Source organism: Corvus kubaryi, unplaced genomic scaffold, assembly GCF_017639235.1.
Source record: "Corvus kubaryi isolate FWS band 111438036 unplaced genomic scaffold, C.kubaryi_AGA036_p1.0 138, whole genome shotgun sequence".
Classification (NCBI taxonomy): domain Eukaryota; kingdom Metazoa; phylum Chordata; class Aves; order Passeriformes; family Corvidae; genus Corvus; species Corvus kubaryi.
Genome location: NW_024580672.1, coordinates 109,692 through 132,787, shown reverse-complemented (window position 1 = coordinate 132,787; position 23,096 = coordinate 109,692). Strand labels below are relative to the sequence as shown.

At 42.1% G+C, this 23,096-nt stretch overlaps 1 protein-coding gene across 2 annotated transcripts in view; it reads right to left on the bottom strand.

Moving 5' to 3' along the window:
* Window positions 1-9,774: 9,774 nt before the first annotated feature.
* ZCCHC24 (zinc finger CCHC-type containing 24) overlaps window positions 9,775-23,096 on the bottom strand; it is a 109,337-nt gene continuing 96,015 nt past the window's right edge. The window contains exon 4 of one of the 2 annotated variants that reach the window (XM_042018519.1): window positions 9,775-16,235. In XM_042018519.1, coding sequence (XP_041874453.1) covers window positions 16,122-16,235 — 114 coding nt within the window. In that variant the 3' untranslated portion in view covers window positions 9,775-16,121. Of the gene's footprint in view, window positions 16,236-19,367; window positions 19,511-23,096 lie in introns of those variants that run through there. The other variant, XM_042018520.1, reaches the window with a different exon arrangement.

Sequence of the window (23,096 nt, the reverse complement as noted above, 5' to 3'; positions counted from 1 at the left end):
TTCTCCCTATATTATTTTGTCAGCTTAATGGGGGTGGCACTGAACCAAAGCAAATGGTTATTTATTAAGCCTTCAGATCAAGATTTGACAGACAATATATATAGAAAAAGAGAGGTATAGAAAATAAAACACAGAACACAAAGATTTGAATATCAGCAGTCAATTTCTTCTCCTGTTCCCAGAGTATATTTCTGAACTCCAGCAACATTTACACACATTTGGAGTTCAGTTCTTCTTTGTCTTTTGACCTTCTCTTTTCCCTTCTCTCTGCCTCCAAGCAGGCAGCTTGGCTACCACGGAATTTTGCACACAACCAGCCAGTCAGTGTGGCCAGCACTTAGGTCACCAGTGGCTAGTTGGGAATCCCCAGGTTTCTAGTCAGCTTTTTTACTTTCTCTGAGTAGTTTTATCTTCCTTCATAAAGTTTTTCATGGATTTATAGGTTTCCTTTATAGAATATTACTTGCAAACACACAAACTTTGGTACATTTGGAAATTCTCATGGAAAAATAAAAAAAAGGAGTGTGTTGTCCAGCTGCCTCTGGGGCAGCACGCCCTTACCACCTTCTCTAGCTCTGGGAACTTCACACCACGTGCACTCTTCATCAGGACCCCACAAATGAGGCAGGGCTTTGGCAATTAGTAACAAAATTAAATACAGCCATTCAAAAAAACATTACTAGAACCACACTTACAGATTAAAAGCACTTTTCCAGTGGTAAGTTCAAGATGGATAAAAACCTTTACACATCACAGGGTTCCAAACAAGGAAAAATTTGAAGAGTCAACCCTTAACATTTCCTGTCTTTCAAGTGCTGTGTTTTACTATCTAATGGCTTGCTGCTGTCAACTCTTGATTATCTGGTGTAGCAAAGGATTGAGATGACCAAAACAAAGATAATACAAAGCATATGGAAATTAAATGGTAGGAAAATAAAATAAGAGCAGTGTGGAAGACTGACTAGCACTGACCTGGGCAAGGGCTGATGTGGAGAACCATGTGATGGAAAAAGGGTGCAGCTGATCCAAGCCCTTTTGTAACTCACTTTGGGTTCCCTGTGTTGCCAGTATGATTAATGCCCAGCTTTGTTAATCTGTCCGTGAGTGGTTGAGGACTGCTTTATTTATTTTTCCTTTGTGGCCACATCACTCCAATAAAGCATTTTACCCTCTGTGTGTTACTGGTGAATGTTCAAAGCAAGGTCAGCACAGGGGAATAGCGAGCAGTTCACACTGTCAGCCACCCCCGCAGGTCCCTGCCAACCCTGCTAGGAGGAGCTGGCCATTCTGGCCAGTGGTGATGCCCTTCCAGCCCTGGTCCTGGGTAGGCAGAGCAAATGGAGTTCAATTCAGGTATATGCAGGAAAGTGATTCAGGAATAGTTCCCAGATGTTGTAAAAGGTCTCCAGCTCCCAGCCAAGCTGCTGGGGGCTTTCAAAACAGCTTACCACTAGCTGGAAAATGTTTATAGAAGGAACCAAAAGGCCAGAACATTCATTCATGTTTGATTGCTCAGTGTGAGACTGAATCCCTTCCTTGGGCTCGGGCTATTTGGGCAGGTAGGCTGCAAGGAAGATGTGCAAAGCCTTATCAGGCAGCTCGTTCAGGAGTGCTTATGACTTTCACAGAACTACTTTCTGACAGGCTTTTTTCCAAAGTAACCATCCTCGCTCTCTCCCTCTGGCACTGTGACCCTGGAACAAGCGTATCACAATTTTGGCATGTGTGGGACATGCTACCACAGTACAGCAATATAATGTGGCAAGCACAACATATGTTTTGGAAGAGAGTTCAGTTTATTTTAGCTGCTCCAAATTTACTTGACCTGTTTAATCCAGCTTTCACACTACATCATTTCAATGACTGGGACTGCTTTTAGGTCATGCCCCACAGAACATATGCAGCCAGTTGGCCTATCATCTGTATGCTTAATTGTCCGAAATTATTTCCATGTGATTAATATAAACCCCCAACATCCACGATAGGCCAGGCCACTCCATCATCCCTGTTATGTTTGGCAGGTGCAGGGTCTGTCCCACTGAGAAAGGAATAGTGTGAACACGGCATGCTGGGGAGTCCACACAGCTTCCTAGCTGGGCGTTACCCGTTGGCTCCCTATCTAGGCTGGGTGTGAGCTAATATTGACTCAGGCTCCTGCAGGACACCAGTGAGGGGCAAAGCTCGTGGCACGGACAGCCCCATCCTGCTCTGGATGCTGAGCCACGGTGCTGCGTGGCTCTTTGCTGCTCTGCATATGGAAACAGCAGCTCGGGCTAGTTCTGGTGTGGGAGCTGCTGCCATCCCCAGTGATACTCAGACACGCCTCTTCTTTTGGGACCTGCCCCTCTGAGCACACAGCGTAGCACTGCGGTTGCAAGAGCTGCTGTGGTCCTGAGGCTGAGGTGAAGGTGCAGGGCCAGGTGAGTCCTGTGACTGCTGCAGGTGGTCTCTGGCACACCCTGGGGGATGGGACAGCTGACAGTGCCCTGCTCATCGATCGCACCAGAAGCACCACAGGTGTCATCAAGGGATGAACAGCCACAGTGGCCACACCCTCACGCTGCTGCCCGGCGCACCTGTGCTGCAGCTGTAGACGTGTCTTCTGTCTTGCAGGGTCTTTAGTGTAGTACCCTGCATGGGGTCCGTGCCCCATACAGAATTAGGTGATTGCTGTGGCATCATTTCTTTACAAGAGAGCTGCCCTGTCCCCTCTTCTACCCTCTGTTTTTCCTGTCAACAGCAACAACCCTCACCCCTGCCTGGCAGCCACTCCCTCACCATCCACTGAATCATCCTGGAGACAGCAGGCTTTTTTGGGTGCTAAAACTTTACAAGGCAAAGTCTTACAGAATACACCCATATGCCCTGCCTGGAAACTGGCTCCCACCTCTGCGGAAAAAGCCAGACAGTCTCAATTAGGCATTCGTGGAAAGTGGGGACAAGCTGGGGCTGGAGCCAGAAGCTGTAAAATTTTCCACGTTTGCCAGCACCGATCCTGCAGACCCGTCTGCTCATTCCATCTTGGCCTCCTTCTCACTAGGCAACAAAATGTGCTAAAGGAGGAATCGGGAAGATCATTTTCATACCCAGCATTCTCTGGTTGGGATGATTTTTGCTGTGCTGCAAAGCCATTGCACTGTGTCACCTGTTTTCCCTAAGGCTGAGGGGAGCAAAGTGCTCCCCCAGCAGTGTGTGCTCTGCCCCAAGGAAATGTACAGTGGCTCCACCAAAATAAGCAAAGAGGCTCCAACCAGGCCATTCATGGGGTAGAAAAATCAGATTCATCCCTGATGGGAAATCCTCCTGGAGCTCTTGCACTGAGGATTGACAGAAGGAGCTTTGGGAAGAAGAAAAGGCCAGGACTATTTGGCCGTAACCCAGCTGCAATTGGCCACACCTGGGGACTAATGGAGCGAGCAAGAACTCAGCTCACAGCCCCTAGAAAGCAGTGCTGTCTGCCTCGTGAGAGTTTTTTGGTTCTCTGCTAAGCCAGTGATCGAGGCTGCGTGAGAAAGACCAGAAAACACAATTGTGACTGGAATACAGAGACCTTGATTTGCTTCCTGTGAGGGCAGGGAGATGGCTGTGGTCACTTACCTGCATCCTTCTGCAGAACAAATAGGCTTCTTAAGAGTACGAGTGGCAGTGGGGAGCTCCAGGGTATTTGCCTGTCCTGCAGGTCATGTGGGGCAAGTGCTGGGGGAATGTGTGTGCCAACACAATTAAGGATGTTTGGAGGGGACAGCAGATTTTTGTAATTCCAAATATACTTTTGAAAAACCAGGGGTGGTGCAAAGCGTGTAATGCAACTTCAGGCTTGAAATGAGTAACAACTGTAAAATACAGGCAGTGGGGAGGAGCTGGGAGAGGCAAGAGAAAGTGGGGAGGTAGGAGGCATAGACGGACTTGAAATTTACAGTTCCAGTTATTTGAGGTACAGTCATTTACAAACTACAGGTGAAGGAGCCTCTGATTAGGTTCACCAACTTTATAATCTAAACGTACATGTCTCATTCCAGTCACTGAACAGACTTTAACCAGCTTGGTTTTTTAAGAAATTAGTTTTGGGGATTTTTTTTGCTTGTTTGCTTGCTTGTTCTGAGTAACATAATTTCTTTCCTACAATGAGCTTCTCCTGTTGTGCTAAATTCTTGCAAAGATGTGCACAGAGTTCATTGTAGGAAGGAAATCTGGGGAGAAAAAGGCCCTTTTCTTCTCTTGGCTCCATTTATTTCACAAAAGCCTCCTGATGTATCTTCTTTGGTCTGAATATTTCTGTCTCCCTCAGACTGACATTTTCTCCATTCATAGAGAGATGGGCAGAGATATTTATGGCAGAAAAGGTAAAGTGTTTCTCAACCCAGACGTGCACATCTCATGCCTCCCCTGCAGCTCCTGGGTATGAAGCTACATCCTTGGAGTAAAATCCATGACTTAAAATCAGTAGATGGGGAAACACAGGTGCAGGCTAACCAACCTCCATGCTAACTCAGGGTGTCCTTGGCTGTGGCTCAGGGCTGGCCAGGAGGACTGAGCACAGCATGGTTGGAACCACTGTGGGAGCCCAACACAGCTTGGCTGCCTCCCATCGTGATATGGTGCATGGCTCAGCCAGAGCCCATAACCTCATTGTTATGAGCTCCATTTACTGGACCTTTTGGATGCTAAGAGGTGCTTAAACACCTCTTAGAAATTTTCCTTGACTCAATAAATTCCTTTGTGACCCCAGAAAGCCATATGTAAGGCTAATCGAGGGCTAAACCCTGTCCTGCCACTTGGAGAGCAAGAGTGGGTGGTGTCGCCCAGCAAACAGGAATGGAGTGTATAGAGACATTTAAAATCACTTTAAACACAGCTAATTAGGAACAGCTTTTTAAACAAAAGTGTATGCAAGGAATTAAAAAAAAATTAAACCCAAACCAAAAATATTGCTACCACAGTGCAGTATTCTGTTGGAGACTACAAATTATGGTGGTGTTTCAATTAGTTTCCTGCCAATTAGCCAACCAAGCGTGAGCATAGGTGAGTCTCAAGGTCTCCTTCCAGAGCATGGATGCTGGGAAACTAAAGGGTATTTCCCTGGGCATGTCTGTTTGAGTCTTCCCCAGCAGCTGGTGGGTGCCACATATTTCCTTAAGTACAGGGCTGAAGTATGTTTACATTCACGAATTGCAGCTCCTATTGTCACCCAGAAAAATAATCCTTGGGCCAGGACAACATTCAGACTAGCACCTACTCGGATATCTTCTTTCCTACAGCAGTTTAGTGAGGGAAAAGATACGAACCACAGCCAGTCAACCTTCTGTTGGCATCATCTCTTGCTGCTGGCGGCTTCTGTGCTTTGGGACTTCCTGAGCAGGGTCACAGCTTCACGGTTAATAACCCTTGCGGAGTTTAATTTTTTTTTTAATGTGGTTTTGTAGTTGGTTTTGATCTCATTTATTCTTTTGGCAGCTAGAATATCCCATGACTATGCATTTCAGTCTGCTGTGTGAAATTTTTGTTTTAATTATATTGCCTCAGTTGTTTGTATCCAAAATTCCCTTCTTCTAGGAGAGCATTGTAGAAGCAATTGATATTCCTTCCCTTATTTGTGTCATTTATTAAATTATGGGATACTAACACAGCTGCCCTTAGTGATCTCTTTTCCAGAAGATGGAGGTCCAGTGCACAGACTCCTTTCACAGAGAAATAATTTCTTGCATTTTATCATTCCTGATTTTTTTTTATTTCTGTTTTGTCCTTTTTAAGCGATAAGGATCGTATAAGGATGTTTTCTCTTTAGTTTCTTGTTCCTACTTCCAAATCCTCTGTTTGTCTCTTTTTTTAAACTATTATGACATTGATCTGAACAATCCAAACTAACACAATGCACTTATTCCTGACTATTACAAGCTAATTTAAAACCTGTTATTCAATATGCACCATTTGGGGTGTCTTTCACTGAATATCAGGGGCTCTGTCAGCTGCTACTTGTGTTTGGTTTTGCTTTTGCTACTCTGAATCAGTGCATTACTGTTCACCTCCCAAGTTAATAAACCTGGTTTCATTTCTTCAGATCCTGGAACATGTGAGTAGTTGTCTTTATTTAACTAAGACACTTTTACTTCAGTGTTATTAAAGAAATGCAAAAACTTGCTGTAGCTAAGTATCCAAAGGAGTACCACACCTTAATAGTTGGGCAAGGTATTAGTTGCCACGTGTAATTGCTTTGTTCAAAAATTGTCCAACACATTCAGAAACTTCAGCAGGGTATGTTGGGAAGCAGTTTTAATTGGTTGATTTCAAAGCTTCTGTCTAGTGAAGTTTACTTGTGTGTATCCCTTAGTGAAATTTCTACAGCTGCTGAAGATTTAACTGTGTTGATCTTTCAATTACTGTGAACATTAAAAGGAGAGTTATTTGTCTCTCGTAGCTGTGAACTGAAATATCCTTTGCCTCCCAGCAGCCTGTGAAGATTCCTGTTGGTGGCACTGATGTCTGTGCTCTTTTTTTCTTGCAGCACTGTTGGAGAGGGCTCTGGGGTTTGTGCTGCAGCAGGCACAGCCAGGCAGGAAGCCCTTGCACCTGTGGAGGAGCTGGTGCCCACCCCCATCCCCTCCATCCCCTTCCCACCCCCCCCACAGCTGGCCAGCACAGATGGAGCCCTCAGCAATCAGGGCCAGTAGCCAATTTAAGTGAGGCAGAGAAAAAGGAGGCCCTTTTTAGGGGCTGTGGGTTTCAGCTCTCTGAATTTTGACCTGCGGGTTCTCAGCAGAGGTGTTTTTTTTCCTGTGCTAGTGCTATTTGTCTGTTTATCATTGTTTTATTTGCAAGCAGTGAGTTTTGAGGTCTTGCTTCCTATTACTTCTGCAGTGTTTTCCTGCATTATTCCTTCAAGTTTTGCTGGGTGAAATCAAGTGGGGCATAAATATGTCTAGCTTCTTGGAAATCCTTTGAGTTGTACCTCCTTATATCACAAAACTGTAAGGAAACTTCACGGAAAGATGACTAGTGTTAGATTTCCCATACCTGCTGCTTTAATGTGTTCAGGAATTGTGTAAGAAAAAGCTTTCTCATGGTGTTCTGGCATTCTCTTTTCTGGTCTCAGCTGGTGAATTGGAGACTAGAGTAGTGATCAAAAGAAAATCTTTGGTTTACACCCTATTCCCCTTAAAACATACATAAAGTTTTTGGCTATGATTTGCTTTCTCTGCAGGCATGGGGTTTGGTTGGGTAAGCTGGGCATGCAAGGTCCATTTTTACCTCTTACTAAAAAAAGGCAAAAAGTTAATGATGACTGTACTTTTATTTAGCTAAGTTGATGGCATAGAAAGCAAGCCTCCAAAGAATGCCCAGGGGTACTGTTGCTCCTGGTCTCCTTGTCAGCCCCGGAGCTGTGTGCCTGTGCAGTGCTTCAGCCAGCGAGGGCTCACGGTGCTCTGCTCTCTCCCACAGCAGTGCTGGCTGTCTCTGCTGCCCTGGGCTGCACGGCAGGGATGCTCTAACACCTCACACCTGTGAGTGCCTCCGCTTCAGTCTTGGCCCTTTGGATAAAGACCCCATAAAGGCTGCCTGAGGTAGGTGTTTCTTGGTATGTTCAGTTACTAAAATGTCTCATGAAGCTTGCAAAAGGATTGTAGGAGGTATTAATCTGTGTTGTTTGAATGAGGTTTTGCAGTTTTGGTCTCATGAGCAGTCTTCTAGGATTGGTTATCTGAAATGTGTTTGAGATACAGATGGTGAGGAAGAGCAATTGCATTATTTTCAGTAAAACAAAAGTGCTCGATGAGTTCGAGTGCTGGTTGTCCCCACACAGGAGTTGACAAATTATCAGTCCAGAAGGTGAACACTGTAGAAAAGCAAACCTGAATGTTGCATTCTATTTTTCAGGATCACAAACTACATATCAGGAGCAAGAATTTTATATGTTCCAGTTAAGAGGTTTCTTTAGTTCTTAGTGGAAAGACCTGAGTGTCAGCATTCAACCCTTGGTGTTTTAGGTTCCTTTTTACTCGCCAATGTCTCTCGTGTACAGACTCTTCTCATAGGGGTATGGAGACAGGAGCAGCCTTTTTAACATTCGACTGTGTTATATGGCAGTGAATATTCTATGTCTGAGGGCCCTGAGTGAGATTAAACAAGTGTAATATGCAGACTGTTTCCCCTTCCTAGCTGGGATTTAAGGTCTAGTCTGTACACCTGCTGTATAGTGGGAGGATCCGAGGAGGGGCTTTTGGTGTGATGTGACCATCTTGAGAAGTAGTAGCCTTGGTGTGCTGTTTAAATTGGTTTTCATTTAAGGATAATGAAACAGCTTTTTATTTCAAAGAATCAGTGTTATATGAAATCTGTTTTGTGAAAGCCCTATTATTTTTCTTGTAGTGGGAATCATTTGGCCCTTCCATTACAAGCAGGTTGTTGCACTGTCTCTTGACCTCATTCATACAGAGCAGGAAGGTGAAGTGCTTGAAAATGAAAAATGAGGGAGGAGTAGTTTGATTGTTCTTGTTGATGCCATCTTATGTTAATCTAATTTTGCTTTAAATATGAAAAAGTTATTTCTTTGAGGAATCATAGAAAATGTGGTAATAGGGAGCTAGGACTTTGCAGTTGTTCTACTCAGCATGTTTTCTTGTCTCAGCTGAGTGCTAAATCTGAGGTGTTTGTGGGTTTTTTGGGAAGCCCCACGTCTTCTGTAAAAAGAAAGATGTATTTCAGTACTAAGCTCAGCTTTGTGGCTTGTGTTTGCTATGGGAACAGTACTGTAGCCAAATTTAAAGTGAAGAGTAGTATGTTTTATTTTTTAAACAAAAATTACCAACAAGTTCTGCATATGTGCTTTCCCTTTCCATAGGGCTCAGCTGGGGATGTCTTTCATCATCTGATGAAACAGTCCATTTTCAAGGCTTCAGAACTGTGCAGTTCCCTGTCAACCTCTTCTTCCACTATTGCATCCCAATGCACAAACATGTGGATGTGTTTTTGCTCTCTCTCATGTGGACTGAACAAGAAGAGGACTCAAATCCAGAAATGAGGCTTGCTGTGTGATAGAAATGGTGTCAATGTGGTGAAGATCTCCAAGTGGCAAATATGTACTGTGTTTGTAGGGATGATCAGGCATAGAAAAATGTGTGCTAGCAAAATGGTGTGTCTAACAAAAATTTTCTGCTTGTTTTAAATGAAGGTGATCTCTTGTGTTAGAGGCAGGATACCTAAAATCCGAAGTTAATTTTGTGACATCCTTATTCTAAGTTCCAATCACTACAGTATTGTCAGGCTCAGGAGAAAAATTACTTGCCACTGAGCTTTGGCTGGGAATCCGAGAAGAGCATTGCTAGTACACAACAAGCATTTAGTAGGTCTGGTTCTTGCTAACTTCTTGTGTTTGCAAAGAATGATGAATGTTGTTTTTCATCAAAGCAACTTTCTGGCACCTCAGCTTTCCTATCCAACCACAGGCTACAAGTGTACTTTGATTATAGGAGGTGTTCCTTGAGAAGGCATGTTAGACAACACCGGGCTGTTAAAAACTAGGAGCTGGCACCACTAACCCAAGGTGTCCCTCTAGCAGTGAAGAGGTGTCACCCTGGGTGTGACCAGGCTCCTTGCAGCATAGGGACTCACTGCAGTGGAGAAACTCTTCTTCCATGGTCTGGGTCATGGCTGTGGTAGGGCAGGCTTGCTCCACTGACACCAGACTGTGGCTGGCCAGGCCATAAGCAGGAACCCACTGCAGGTGGGAGTAAATTGTCAAAGGAAGGAACAGTCAAGAAAACCATGCCACGCTCTTGCTGGGTTTTTTGCAATACTTTAATACAGCATTAAAATGCTAGAATACTAGAGGAAAGCTGTATACTATCCAGCAAATAAGGCACATGTCGGAATGCCATTTTATGGACAATCCACAACAGAGGTTTTACAGTCTCTTTAGCAACACAGTCACCAGATGAGCAAGCTGTCATCTTGATTGCTGAAACAGAACTGGTACCTCTGAGGCCTTTGTCCATAGTTTTTTTTGTTTTAGCTGTACAAGTTTATTAACAGTTACAGAAAAAGAAATTATACAAATTGCCAACTGAATCTGACAAGGTCAGTGGGTACAGCTAAACACATGTAATAATCATTAGGTTAATTTTTTTAAAGCTGAAGAAATTCATAAGATAGTGTTAGTTTTAGCACTATTACACAATGCAGTGAGTGCTGTACTAAATAACCTTTTAAAGGAAACAAGAATCCAGTATAGGGTTGGGCAGACCTCCCATTTTAGCATGGTAAAATATCAAACTAAAAACTCAATCCTTCATAATATAAATCAAACTACATGAAATGTAAAGTGTAAAATGCTTTGAATACGTGCACATGCATATTCTATATTGCTATGAGTTCTAATTAAAATAAACATATACCCCTACAATAATCTACTTCAATCCTTTTCTCTTACATCCTTTGATTGGTATTATTGCTGTAGATGATACTGCATAGCTGAGCTCACAGTCTGCAAAGAGTTGTGAAAGTCAAGTCAAACAGCGTCCCAACCAACTTTCTTCCCCTCTAGTTATGGGGAAGGAAATAGCCACCATCTGAAACCCACCACTTGTGCTTCGGAGTTTCTGAAAGCCGAGTCTCCATGGTGCTTTCAACATCTTTTGTGTCTCTCACAAGGCCATAAAGTGACAGTATACTGTTATCTTCTCCTCACTTGCTACATGTCTAGTGATAGCTTTTCTAGCACTCCTTCCCCAAATACACATAAATAAACCGTATAAGCATTTTCATATAAGTCTAAGCACTTGAATAATACACTGGTTACTTAATACTGATATTTTCATCCAAGGATAACAAAAACAATATGGCTTAAAGAATTGCAAGGTTTTTTGTCAGAATTATGTACCAACTTTCATATAATATTTTATGTAGACAATATTTCCTTCTTAATGTAGTTCTGTTGCATACTTTATACAGACAAAAGCATTGTAAAAAAAAAAAAAGTAAATTATTTCCATAAATATTTTCTTGAGGATACATCCTTAGTTCTGCAAAATACTGCAAAATACTTAAGAAAACTCTTACCTCTGTTAGTATCCTAGTTGAGAGGAAGGCCCTTCTGAAAGCTTCCCAATTGTAAAAACTTTGCCCAAAAAACAAACAATACTTTTTTAAAAAGGCCCTCAAATATATACAAAAAAGTTACTGCAAAGAGTTTCCAGATAACAATTCAGTATTATAAGAAATATTTGTAACCATTCAAAAATTTTAACATCTAAAAAGGTTTCCAAAATACACACATAGTATTAAAAAAATTGAAAGAAACTCTATGTCAAGTATAACTCAAGATAAATACACATCTGCAAGTAAAACTGTAAAATACTTCATACAGGGGTAAACATTTATATCAATCATCTATAGCTAGTAACTGCACACGATTGTCCCTTTGAAATTCATCCTAGAAACACAATCCATCATCCCTATATCTAAGATCTCAAACAGCCCTCTGAGCACTTGAGCGATATAGCAAACTGAATGGACAGCACTGGTTTTGCAGATAAGGAGGAGATATGGGTTGAAGCCCAGTTGGGAGTGGAGTGATATCTGAAAGAATGATTTTTCTATGGGGATAGTTCCATCACATTTTAAAACATGTTGGCAAAGGCAAGTGGAAAATATATGTCCATCTACTTAACTTGAAAAACACGTGTTGATGATTTATTGCTTACTGTTCAGTGGATAACTTAGGATCTAGAATAGGAAAAAAATCTATGTGACTGCATGTCAAAGAGCACTAATCTATGAAGTCTGACATTTCCAAAAGCTCTAAACTTTTAATCTATTAAGTAGGTTTCTCTTTTTAAAACTTGCTAGAGTGTCACAGGTATAAAATCTGTGTATAATCTAAATTTCATGTTGTACAAAAAGGTAAAATGTAGATAATACTTCTAGGTATAAGGCTTCTCTCAGACATATGTAACTTCACATTTGTAGTTTAAAAACTAAGTCCCATATAATGGGGAACTTCAAAATACACCTATTTTCAGAAATAATATATACTCTTGTGTATTTATCTGAAATTAAATAGCAACTTTGAGACAAAAAGGCCTCAAACTTTGCTTGTGTGGCATCGTTTTACATGTGTGGTAGCAGCAGTAGAAACTGGCTAAAATGGGGCGATCCTTTAAACTACTAGGATTTTTCGTCATCACCTTTAAACAAAGTATTTGTAATAGCTTCATTTGTAGCCTCGTTAAGTTAAAAGCAGCTAAAAACCTACAACACACATTTCAAATTACTCAAACATTTTTCCAGAGCAGTGCCAATGCCAAATTCAATATGAAATGTTATGACCAACTCATGAAACGAATCGTGGGGCATTTTTTTGTTCAGTTGTTTTTTGTTGTTGTTTTTAAAGAAATAAATGGAAGTTTAAAAAAATCTCCGAAAGGGTGAAAATTAAAAAAAGTGTACTGGATCTATTGTTAGGCTGTCAACAGCAAGCATCTGAGGTTAAAAATCCAGTTTGCCAAATAAATGCACAGAGCCAAACTGTGGTCAGGTACACCCCTAAAGAACACTCAGTTTAGGGAGGCCTGCATTGATTTACAACTCTTTTTATTGATGCTTGCTTCACTTCTGCCAATACTGTCTACTAATGCCTTCAAGGATTGCTAGCTGATGCTCTAAATGCAGAGCTAGTTGGAGAACATCAGAAAGCAGTCACAAAAATTTAAAAGATAAATTGATTCCTCATTTTTCCAGTCAAAAATCTGCACATTTATGTTTTTTTTCTGATTTGGAAAGAGTTGGTTACATCTATAGGTGAATTACCCTTGTGAACGGAAGGAGGGAATAGAAGAAATCTACATTTTGTGATCAATCTTTCTTTTTTTCCTTTGAAATAAAAATTCATAAATGTCCCTTCTGTGCCACTAACTAAAAGCCAACGGTCATAAGCTGTTACACATTACTTATGTGGATGTGTTTTTCCAGCAACTCCAACTGCACAGACTCGAGTGTGGAGCAAATGCCTCAGGCTCAACACTCCAATCCTACGAGCAAAGTCATGCAGGGACAGAGGAATCCTGCCCTTGCCTGAGCTGGGTGCTCCTGCCTTCCCCACGCTGCAGGGAGGCAGGTCAGGTGCCAGCCCTGTGCAGGGAGGAGGTGCCCAGACCCGATGTCCCCGCATCCCACACTGGCCTGGACCCGCAGCCTCTGGCTCAGGCAGCACAACCTGCGGCAGTGGGGCCTCCTGCCTTTCCCCAGCGCGAGTGCAGGGGGAAATCTGCTCTCCTCCGTTTTACAAATATGCTGAGTGTTACTTAAATACTTTATAAGTCTTCTGCCTAGGAACACATCAATAATATAAATACTGAACTCTCGTAAGTATGCTCTTAAGAATTATTATGCTACACCTATAGACATTAATTGTGTTAAAGGAGATCACGTGTATTTTTAGTACAATCTAAAAATCCATAAGCTAAAGGCATTGCCTTGCAGTGTTGAATCTGGATAAACAGTTCTTCATAGGGCACTGTCATGAAAATACCAATGCTTATAATGGTATCTTTTAGTCAGCTTTTTGTTAGAACCTGGTGGTGTGTGGGTATAGTGATACAACTATATCAAGAATTGTGCTATTTTACTGATTTAGTGGTTATCATAACATGGAGATTATTTCAATACAGAACAAAATGTTTGATAGCAACATCTTACTTTCACGGAAAAAAATAATGTTTTCCCTTATCTTCACCTAAGGGGGTTTCTCTGCATGTTCTTTAGCTATATGTGAATCATCTAGGTGATTTTTTTGTTCATGTACTATTAAGTGCTCAAGAGGAAAAAACAGATCTGGTTTAGAATGCTGCTCTTTCAAAATTACTCATGCTTGAAACAAACTATTGAGATTAATCCTTGAGGTCAAGCTTAGAAAATCCACCCCTAGATTTCCTTGTGTATTTTCTTATTTGTATAGACAGATTAGTATCTTTGCTGAGAGAATTTGTCTCTAAGGTAATTTGTGAATCTGTGCAAAAGAATGTGTTTGCATTTGAAAATGCTAAAACTGCATATCTTCACTGAGGCAACTGTTTATTAGTGTTACTTTCAATAGTATTATTTTCAGCTATTTTAGTTGGAGTTGCCAACTGGGCAAAAGTAGTTTCCAAGTGATTAATTTAGTTAATTCTATTTTAGCGTGACATAGCACTTTTTGTCCAGTGATGCCAAAACACTTAAGAGATATTAAGTAAACCTCACAACTCTCCTGTGAGGTAGGTATACTAAAGTATTATTACCCCCATTTTGCAGTTGGGGAAACTGAGCTCCAGAAGGATCGCGTGACTTGCCCAAAATCAGGGAGCTGTGGAAGAGCTGTGGTCAGAAGCCAGGAGTCAGGATGCTTATCCATGGCTCTGACCAGCAGGCTGGGTCACTTGGGCTGCCCATAAATAATGGGGTTTGCAAGATACATACATGCCACTCCCACCCACAAGCAGATGCAATTTTGCCCTGCTTATAGCAAAGCAGGGAAATGGCAAGAGTTTTACCCTGAAGCAAATTTGTCAGGAGCTTCACATTCCCTAGATGAATGCTCATGGTAAGTTTTCTACTTGCTTTATAAGAGCTTGTCTTGACATACTGGTAACACTGCTATCACTTGGCATAAACCCCCGCTGTCTTTGCATTATGGAACTAGTCCTCAGAAAAAATTTAGTTCCCATCAAGTTATTTAGGATTTAAAGTATTTTCTCTAAGTATCATTCACACAAATCAATCTCCCTAAAGGAAACTTCATAAAAATATAAATTGTTGATGTAAAAAACCCCCCAACCTCTAACATTATCCCTCTGATTTTTTTAGTGAATGCTACAAATTAATTGCTTGTGGCGTCCTTTTGCCAATGTACTCTTATGTAGACATACAAACAGGATACTGTCTCGAGGTACTTTCAGCTCATATTTGCCAATCCCTGATGAGATGTTCTTTGCAGCAGGGTGACCCTGTGCAAAGTTCTACCTGAAATGGGACAATGAAATATAACTCCTACATTTCTCCCCAGGTATGTAGGTGCTTCAGGAAGACATAAAGAGGGTAGTATAGAGTGTTCTCCCTGCCTCAAAACACTCCTATGGCTAACAAGTTTCATATTATAACAAATTTCTATAGTAGAAAACAGGACATAAAAATATTTCCAGAAAGTGGCTTTAAAACTACTATAAATAGTAAGTTTGGCTAATCTTTCAGTTAAGGGTTTTGGGGTCAGTTTTAAGTATTCTTATCCCCTTATTCGTAGGAAATTTAGTGTGCTTGTGGCCTAATGAACACGCCATGCACATACAGGGGCCATGTCAGTGGGATTATATGACAAGAGAAGGATCTGTTAGTTGTATAAACAAGCCAATTTTGTCTCCTCCAAAAATCCTCTTGGAATCCTTTCTGATGATCTGGGTCCCATTATGGCATTCCCTTTCTAGCCAACCCACACCCTCAAACAATTATTCACTTTTTTTGCCATGTCCTGCAAAAATTATTTTGCCTAAGCCCTGCCCAATAGATGGTAACAAATAGAAAAAGTCCAAGAAATCAGCAGCACAAAACTCTTAAGACTTTCTGAAACTGGGAAAGCAGTAATTCTCCTTTTATGCTGTGGCTTGTTTCATCTTCGTCTTGTCATATAATAACAACAGTGTTTGTGTTGTGGGTGAGTGCTTGCAATTGGTGGCCCCACAGTTACTGAACCTCTGCAAAAGCCATACATATAACAAATATTTCTTGTGAATGTTATTCCTTGCCTTTTGAATAGTACTTCATTTCACCTGGCTGTGACATAGGGTCTGTGTAAACAATCAGCAGAAACTGTAACTGTAGTTACAGGTTGACAGTGAACACCATCAGTAACAACTTGTGTGTGTACATATATAAATTCACATATATATGTATACAAATCATAGTCCTGTAAATACCTATTGCATGCATGCACATGCACAGGAGAAATGTTACATTCTATTAATGGTAAGGCATATTATTAGATAGGCAATATTGGCAATTATTTTAGCTTTTATCTTGATCTGTTGTGTTGCTGTTGATCTCATGCTGCCAGAGAACCCTTAAGGATGATGGGGATGGGAAGAGGCCACTTTGAAGGTTTATTGCACGCGGCGGCAGTAGTAGCCCAAAACTTTGCACTTCTCACACAGATGCTGAGGATGTTCTTTGCTCTGGTCTGAAACATCCAGGCCGTCTGGCTTTTCCAGGGGTCTCTGCAGTGGAGGGAAGGAAATCAGATTAGATCCAAGGTTTTGTCCTTGTTACTCTTTATTAAGCATATGAAGTCCACTTTTATAACCCAACTGAGCTTTCTCCTGGTAATTAAAAAGGTACTATGTTTCTTTCCTGAAGATGTGGTTTTTTCAGCCCTTCAGCTCTACATTGGTTCAGAGCAGCCTCACAATTTAATGTCATTGTTTATAAAGATGGTGTTAACCTTGTTGTAGACAAATTACAAAAATACTGAATTGAGGACTTCATTTATAAAAGCAGTAACAAGAATTCAATTGCTTAGCTCCAGTAACTTAGATGTCCCAAAGGCATTAACACCTCAAGCACGGGAATCCCATTACCCAGCAATGCAGAGCAGGGATTATCAATGTTAGGACTAGCTGCTACATGAAGAAAACTGTCTTAACTATGCCCAGATACTACATAGCTAAATGGTGTTTTCCCAGTATGCAGTCCCATGCTTTTGAGGCTGAAAGTTTTGAAGCAGAGCAGCTGCAAAGCTATTAGTAAAATAAAAAAAATTCCAAACTACTACAAAACCAAAACAAAATCGAACCTCATGACACAATCCTTTGCCCTGAATCTGAGTAATAAATTATGTATTTTTAATAATATTTGTGAAATCACAGGGTTGGGGGAAATGAAGGTGATTTGTTGTTAGTAGGTATTTGTGCTTTCATTTTCCAAGGCATGTAAAAGGCTTCACAATCATTTTGAAAATAAAATACCCATGTTAAATATTGTGACAAAGTGAAATGTTTGGAAATTCTTATAGGTAGGGAAGTGATAGAGATATGAGGTAGAACTTAATAAACTTCTTCCAAGCACCATTTGCTTGGAAGAAACCCCAAGTTCCCTAACCCATAATTTATCTGTTTTCATGAAATGTATCCGAAAGACCATTTCATTGCACAGAGCCATGAAGGCAGCAGTTCTTCCATGGGACTGTGGGAGACACAGCATGTGGTGTGAAATCTGAAAACTAGCCATAAGCTTCTCACTGTTTTTACAGGGATATTAAACTCTTGCTTATATCTTCAAAATGTGATTCTTGGAGCAGTGGGTGGGTAAATATAAATTACACCATCTTGGCCATTTATCTCTTAACACCTTTCTTAATCTTAAAGACTTTTCTTTATCTGTAAGATCTTAAAGTACACCTGATCATTTAAGATTTCCTTTATATGTTCTTCATCAAGCCACCTACCTGAGACTCTGTGGATAGGAACAGAGATATTTAAAGCTTTTTTTTTTTTTTGGCTATGTAATCCTGCCAGAACTGCTCATAAACCAGGGAGTAGAAGGGTTTCTCAGTTCTCTGAATAACTAAAATGACACAAAATATAGTCTATCATCCTGAACAAGGGATGTCTGTAAGTTCTTGCTTGATTGTACTGAATTATAAGTGCAATACTATGCTGCACAGCTAGTCAAAACAATATATAGGAGTGATTCACTGGTGATTGTCAATGGTTTGTTTCTGATTCAATGTTTTGAACAATGATATTGTCCTGCACCACAGATGTCTTTGAGTCTAACACCATTTACATTTCAACTGCAAATTGGATTTCCTGTGTCAGTTGAGGAGGATAGATGGACTCTTCATCTCCAAATGCCCTGCAACTCCACTGAGCTTTAAATGACTTGTTCGATGTCACTGTGTTGAGATTTGAGATCAGAACCAGCAGTTCTGTTTCTAGGCTTGCAGTCCAAGCACTGGTGCAGATACTGCTTCTGCCACAAGACAGGCAAGTTGAGTAAGTGTGTTTGGTCAGAAAAACTGCCTTTCTGCCTCATCTACCACTTATTCCACCAACATCTGTCCACAAATATTCTTCAAGAATTTACATTACATAGATACACAAAGATGAAGCCCAGGTTCTGGAGTCACAGGGGTTAATTTACACTCTTCAACAGCAAATGAGAGTTTTGAAATGCTACACTTAAAACAGGCTATTTGACTCAGCTCTGATTGCTTCTACATGCTAGCTGTGCTCTGATTAAAGAGAAAAATACAGCCGTTATCATGTTTATTGATATAAGCCAGATTTTTTTTTTTTTTTTTTTTAATATGCAAGGCCTTGGGAATCATTTTTCCTGGAAATAGTGCAAAGGACATTGGGAATGCCTTGAAGTGCCAAGAGTTTTTGGATGGTTTTCAGAAACAATAGCTCTCTGTGGTTTGCTTTCCCCCAGCGTTGATTGAGCTCAGCTTTTTGGCCTGCAAAGCCCTTTGGTTTCAGAAATGTTATTGTTACCAGTGTGTTACCACACAGGCTGGGGAGAGAGGGGTTACAAATGCAGGAAAGCAGGTTGCCAGGGGCCAGCTGTAAAGAACGAAGCCGTGCAGAGCCCAGACTGCATTTCTGGTGAGGTGTTGGAGGGCTGAGGCTTTGAAATTGGTAGTGTGCTTGCGTGGTTTGTGTCTCAAAACCACTTTAACCCACCTTTTGCATAAAATGAAATCCCAGCTTATCTCCATTTGCCATTTTCTCTTCATGGATTTCTTGTAAAGGCAAAAAAGAACCCTTCCGTCACCCTGAGTAGCAAGTGTTCTTGTCCTGCTACTGTCTGTCTGTTACTGAGGAGAACCTAAAAGTAATAACCTCACACTCTTGGAACCTTTCTTATACCATGCTAAAATGTGGGACGTTAGACAAAGAGCTGTGTGTCCATCAAGGCTGGACTCCTTGGCACAGGCTGGGCAATTCTCCTCAGCTCTGCTGTGGTGGATGCAGAGGGGAAGGAGAGGACACTAGCACAAGAGGGATGTGGATGGTTGGGCTGTTGCACACTGTGTTAGCTCTGGGGACTGCCTGAATTCTGTAGGAGACACCAGTAACTGAGGAGGCTGCAAGAGCTCTGTACTGCTGCTGAGGACTCAGCCATGCATATGGAGAGGGTGTGGAGAAGGGGGCAGGCTCTTTGGCTGAAAAGTTAGTTCCTTTCCTTAGAAAGAGGTGAAATGGGACTTGTAGAACAACAGCAAATCCTGCTATGTTCCTCAGGGGAAAGGTATCCTTTTTTTTCATTAAATTGAGAGTTTAACTATAATAGTTCAATTTTGTTGTCTTTTTTCTTTTCTTTTTTTTTCTTTTTTAAAGCAAGCATCCACAATTGTATTCTTCTGGACTTCAGTTTCGTGCATCTTTCTTTAATTTTCTCCTGGTAGTGCAGGGTGGAAGTAATCTTGTGCAGCTCCACTAGGAAAGCATTTGGTGGTGGTGAATAAAGCTATTGCCTCAGGGGAATAAAGCTGAAATAAATTTAAATTTATATATCAATCCCTGACCTGCAAATTAACTTTTGATTGTGAATTATTGCTGTCCCAATCTACATGTACTAAGTGACCTCTGCATTCCCCAACAGTCAGCTGAAACCCCAAACCCTTCAAACAAAAAAGCTCACCCTTATGAAGTGTAAGGTGTTAAAGAAAGCATCACTAGGACATCTTGAGGGAAATTGCTTCCATTAAGATGTAGAATGGAATAATGTGCCTTCTTCTGTTTGTATTTAGAAGACGGATGTCTTTTCTGCTGTAGAATGGAACAATTTAATTGCGCCACTGATGGATAGAGGATCACATCAGAATTCAAATGAGAGAAAACAGTTAAAAATAATTTTCTGGACTCATTTACATCAAGTCTTAATTCAGAAAATGAGATGTTTAAATGTCCGATTAGAAATGTGAATAGATTCTGTAGCTACTGCTGGCAGGATAATTTTTAGGTTAACAGTCTTAAGGAGCCGTGCTTCCCTCAAGAAACACATGCTATCGCGAATTTGTAAATTTTTAGTCCAATAAAAAAAATAGGCACTGGGGAAGAAAAGATTAAATGTAATGTACATTCTTGAGCAGCAGACCCTCTGCTTTTCTATCTGCCTGGGGGAAGAGGGACATTAACAAGGCCCTGGGCTGTCGCCGTGAATCCAAGAGGCAGTGATAAGAAGGCTGCAGATCAGAGGCAGGATGCTTAGAGAGAGCAAGCAGCCTCTGTCAGCAGCATGCCTCTGGGACAGGCCAGCTAGGAATGAATGATAACAGCATGAGGTAAATGGTGAAAATCTCTTTTTAGAGTTCAGAAAAGCAGCAGTCTGGGGTGAACTGTACTCCCAGAGCTGAAGTACACAAGTATGGGCATGCTGGCGAGGGTTTATTAAATCTAAAGAGTCAAAAGATAATATTTGTAGGCTTGAAACTGTTGAAAAGTTTATTGGGCTTGAGTGATCATACCCACCCCTCCCCATACTGAGGGAGGAGAGGTGGCTGTGGTTGCACTCAGATATGGGAATTATGATGAGACCACTGAACTGCCCATGAAAGTAATAACTTGAGTATCATGAAGTATGTATTTACATACCAAATTACTTCCAGTCCAACAGTAAATTCCTGGCAGCTGGAAGAAAATAGTGTCCAAGAGGACAAGTCAGTCACCAGATGGCTGGTTCTGCACCAGTGCAACAGCTGTCATCACAAACAGCACTGGCGTTAGCCACAAAGTCGGAGAAGAAGCCTTGATAAGAGGCCAGCCAGGAAGTAACCACGGGCGCAGATGTTGCTGCTATAGTAGGCAGGGGAAGAAAACGAGAATTCAGAGCTTGGCATCTGGGCTGTCACACTGCCAAGAATGCTGGTGAATGACTGTAAGGACTGGCTCCGCTGCTGGAGCAGGGTGAGAAGGAGCACAACCAACCACAAAATCCAAATTCCTTGGAAGAATAAGAGAGATTTAAGTCTTGTCTGAGATTTCTGTTTATGTTTAGAGTAGCTAAAGTAACTACCCGGGAAACTACTTTTGAAATTGCCATAGAGCAGCTCTGTCAGGGTAGTTCTTTAGCCTTCAGTAAGGCTTGGGCTCAATGGGGCCTATGGCTTTTGCCACATGTTCTGTGCATTCCTGTAAGCACTCCCATGGGGAGGTTTGTCACTTGAGGGAGTGGTGAAAATGCAAAAGGAAGAACACAGTGGAGCAATTAAGCAAAGCTTGCTTGAGGAGCAGTTTCGCATCTCAGGTGTGACAGCTACCTGATTCCCTACTCAGTGGATGAATTGGGGAATGAATGGCAGCAGCCCTCCTGTCACAGTCCCTTGTGTTACTTCTTGTAATACATGCTCCACCTTCTCTTTTAAATACAGAGATTTAGAGCTGTATTTATAGAGCACTCTGAAGTATATACACAGCTGTAAAAGTGCTGAGAAGACTTTTCCTGCCCCAGAGAGATTAAAAGCTCATTCTCACAGATAGACCATGTGGACTGAGAGCACAGGGCTGAATTGAGACATGCCTTGTGGGGAATTGGCCGAGGATAGTTTCCTGGAGTGAAACGATCCTCCAGGAACAATGAGCAGGTGGCAGGAAAGTGTGGATACTCTCCTCTCCAGGGACTCACTAAAGAAAGGTATGCATAGGAAATCAAGATTTGAGCATAGCTGCACAAGCCATTCACAGAGCCAACATATGTGCTTGAATGGCTACCCCAGAGCTATCCAGAGTGGAGATTATTATCTTCAGTACTCTGATATTATTGCCTGAGCCGGTTACGTGGGAGTACTTCAGCACCAAACCATCCCTTGTGAGACATGGACAAACCCTACTGTACTGGAAAGTCCATGAATTTGGGAAAGCAGCTGGGGAAGATGAAATACAGCTATGGAGACGAGGATGGGAGAAAAGGGCAAGCCTGGCAATTGAGAAGAAACTCTGAATTCACTGCAATGAATATCAAGCAATCCTGAAATGAGGTTTTCAAATTTGTTTTTGTCCTGAATTGGGAACAAGCATCCTACTCTCTAACAGTGAGGATGACACAGCAAGGCTTGGTGGCCCATGTGGTTGGATTTCAGCTCGCTAATAGACTCTGCAAGGTTTGATCTCTTTGGTGACTGTTGGGGTTTCAGTTTAGTCTTAGTTTTTTTTCTGTTAAAGGAATTTTCTCCCATATGCATGTTGCTAGGGGACAAATAGCTGTACTTAAGAAAGACAAAAAGGGGGGTGGGGTGGGCCTGGCTACTCCTTTGTCTACACCTGGGTGTGGGGTCAGTTCGCTCTGAGCATCCGGAGAGAGGAGCTGCAGAGAAAGGAGCTGCTGCTTCTTTCTTTTTGGCCGTTCTTTCTTCCTGCTGGAAACAACGCCGGGACCCCAAAAGCCGCTTTCCCTGCCCTGCTGGAGGCCGAGCTGTGGCTGCCCTGCCCTGCTGCTGCTTCGAGCTTTCGCTACGCTGTAGCCCTGCTCGCCCTGCCTGCCTGGGCGTCCGTGGGGTTCTCCCATCTGGATACATCTCGTCTGCCACCCGGGATTTGCGTTCGTCCCTGCCGTTCTAGCCTGCCGTTCCAGCCTGCTGTTCCAGCCTGCTGTTCCTGAGAGTCCGGGATCGGCTGCCCAGGGGTTTGTGAAGCCTTTGTCCCATCCCTTCCCGGGATCCCAGGGCACTGGTGCCGCGTGTGTCCCGAGCTCGCTCCGGAGCGCCCCCTGCAGCCGCGGGGGAACCATCGCACCTGCCCTGCTCACCGGGAGCCGCCAGCGCCCCTGCCGGCTGCGAGCGGAACTGCACCCGAGGGGAAAGGGCCCGACAGCCGAGAAGGCTGGGACTGGGTTTGTGTTTGCTGTTACTGCCAGAGTTGTTGTTGTTTTGTTTGACTGGTTATATACATATATATATATAGTAAAGAACTGTTATTCCTATTTCTCACATCTTCACCTAAAGGCCCTTGATTCAAAATATAATAACTTAGAGGAAAAAGGGGTTATATCTGCCACTTCAAGGGGGGGGCTTCTGCCTTCCTTAGCAGACACCTGTCTTTCAAAACCGAGACAGTGACAAACCGGGAGAATGCAGAGAT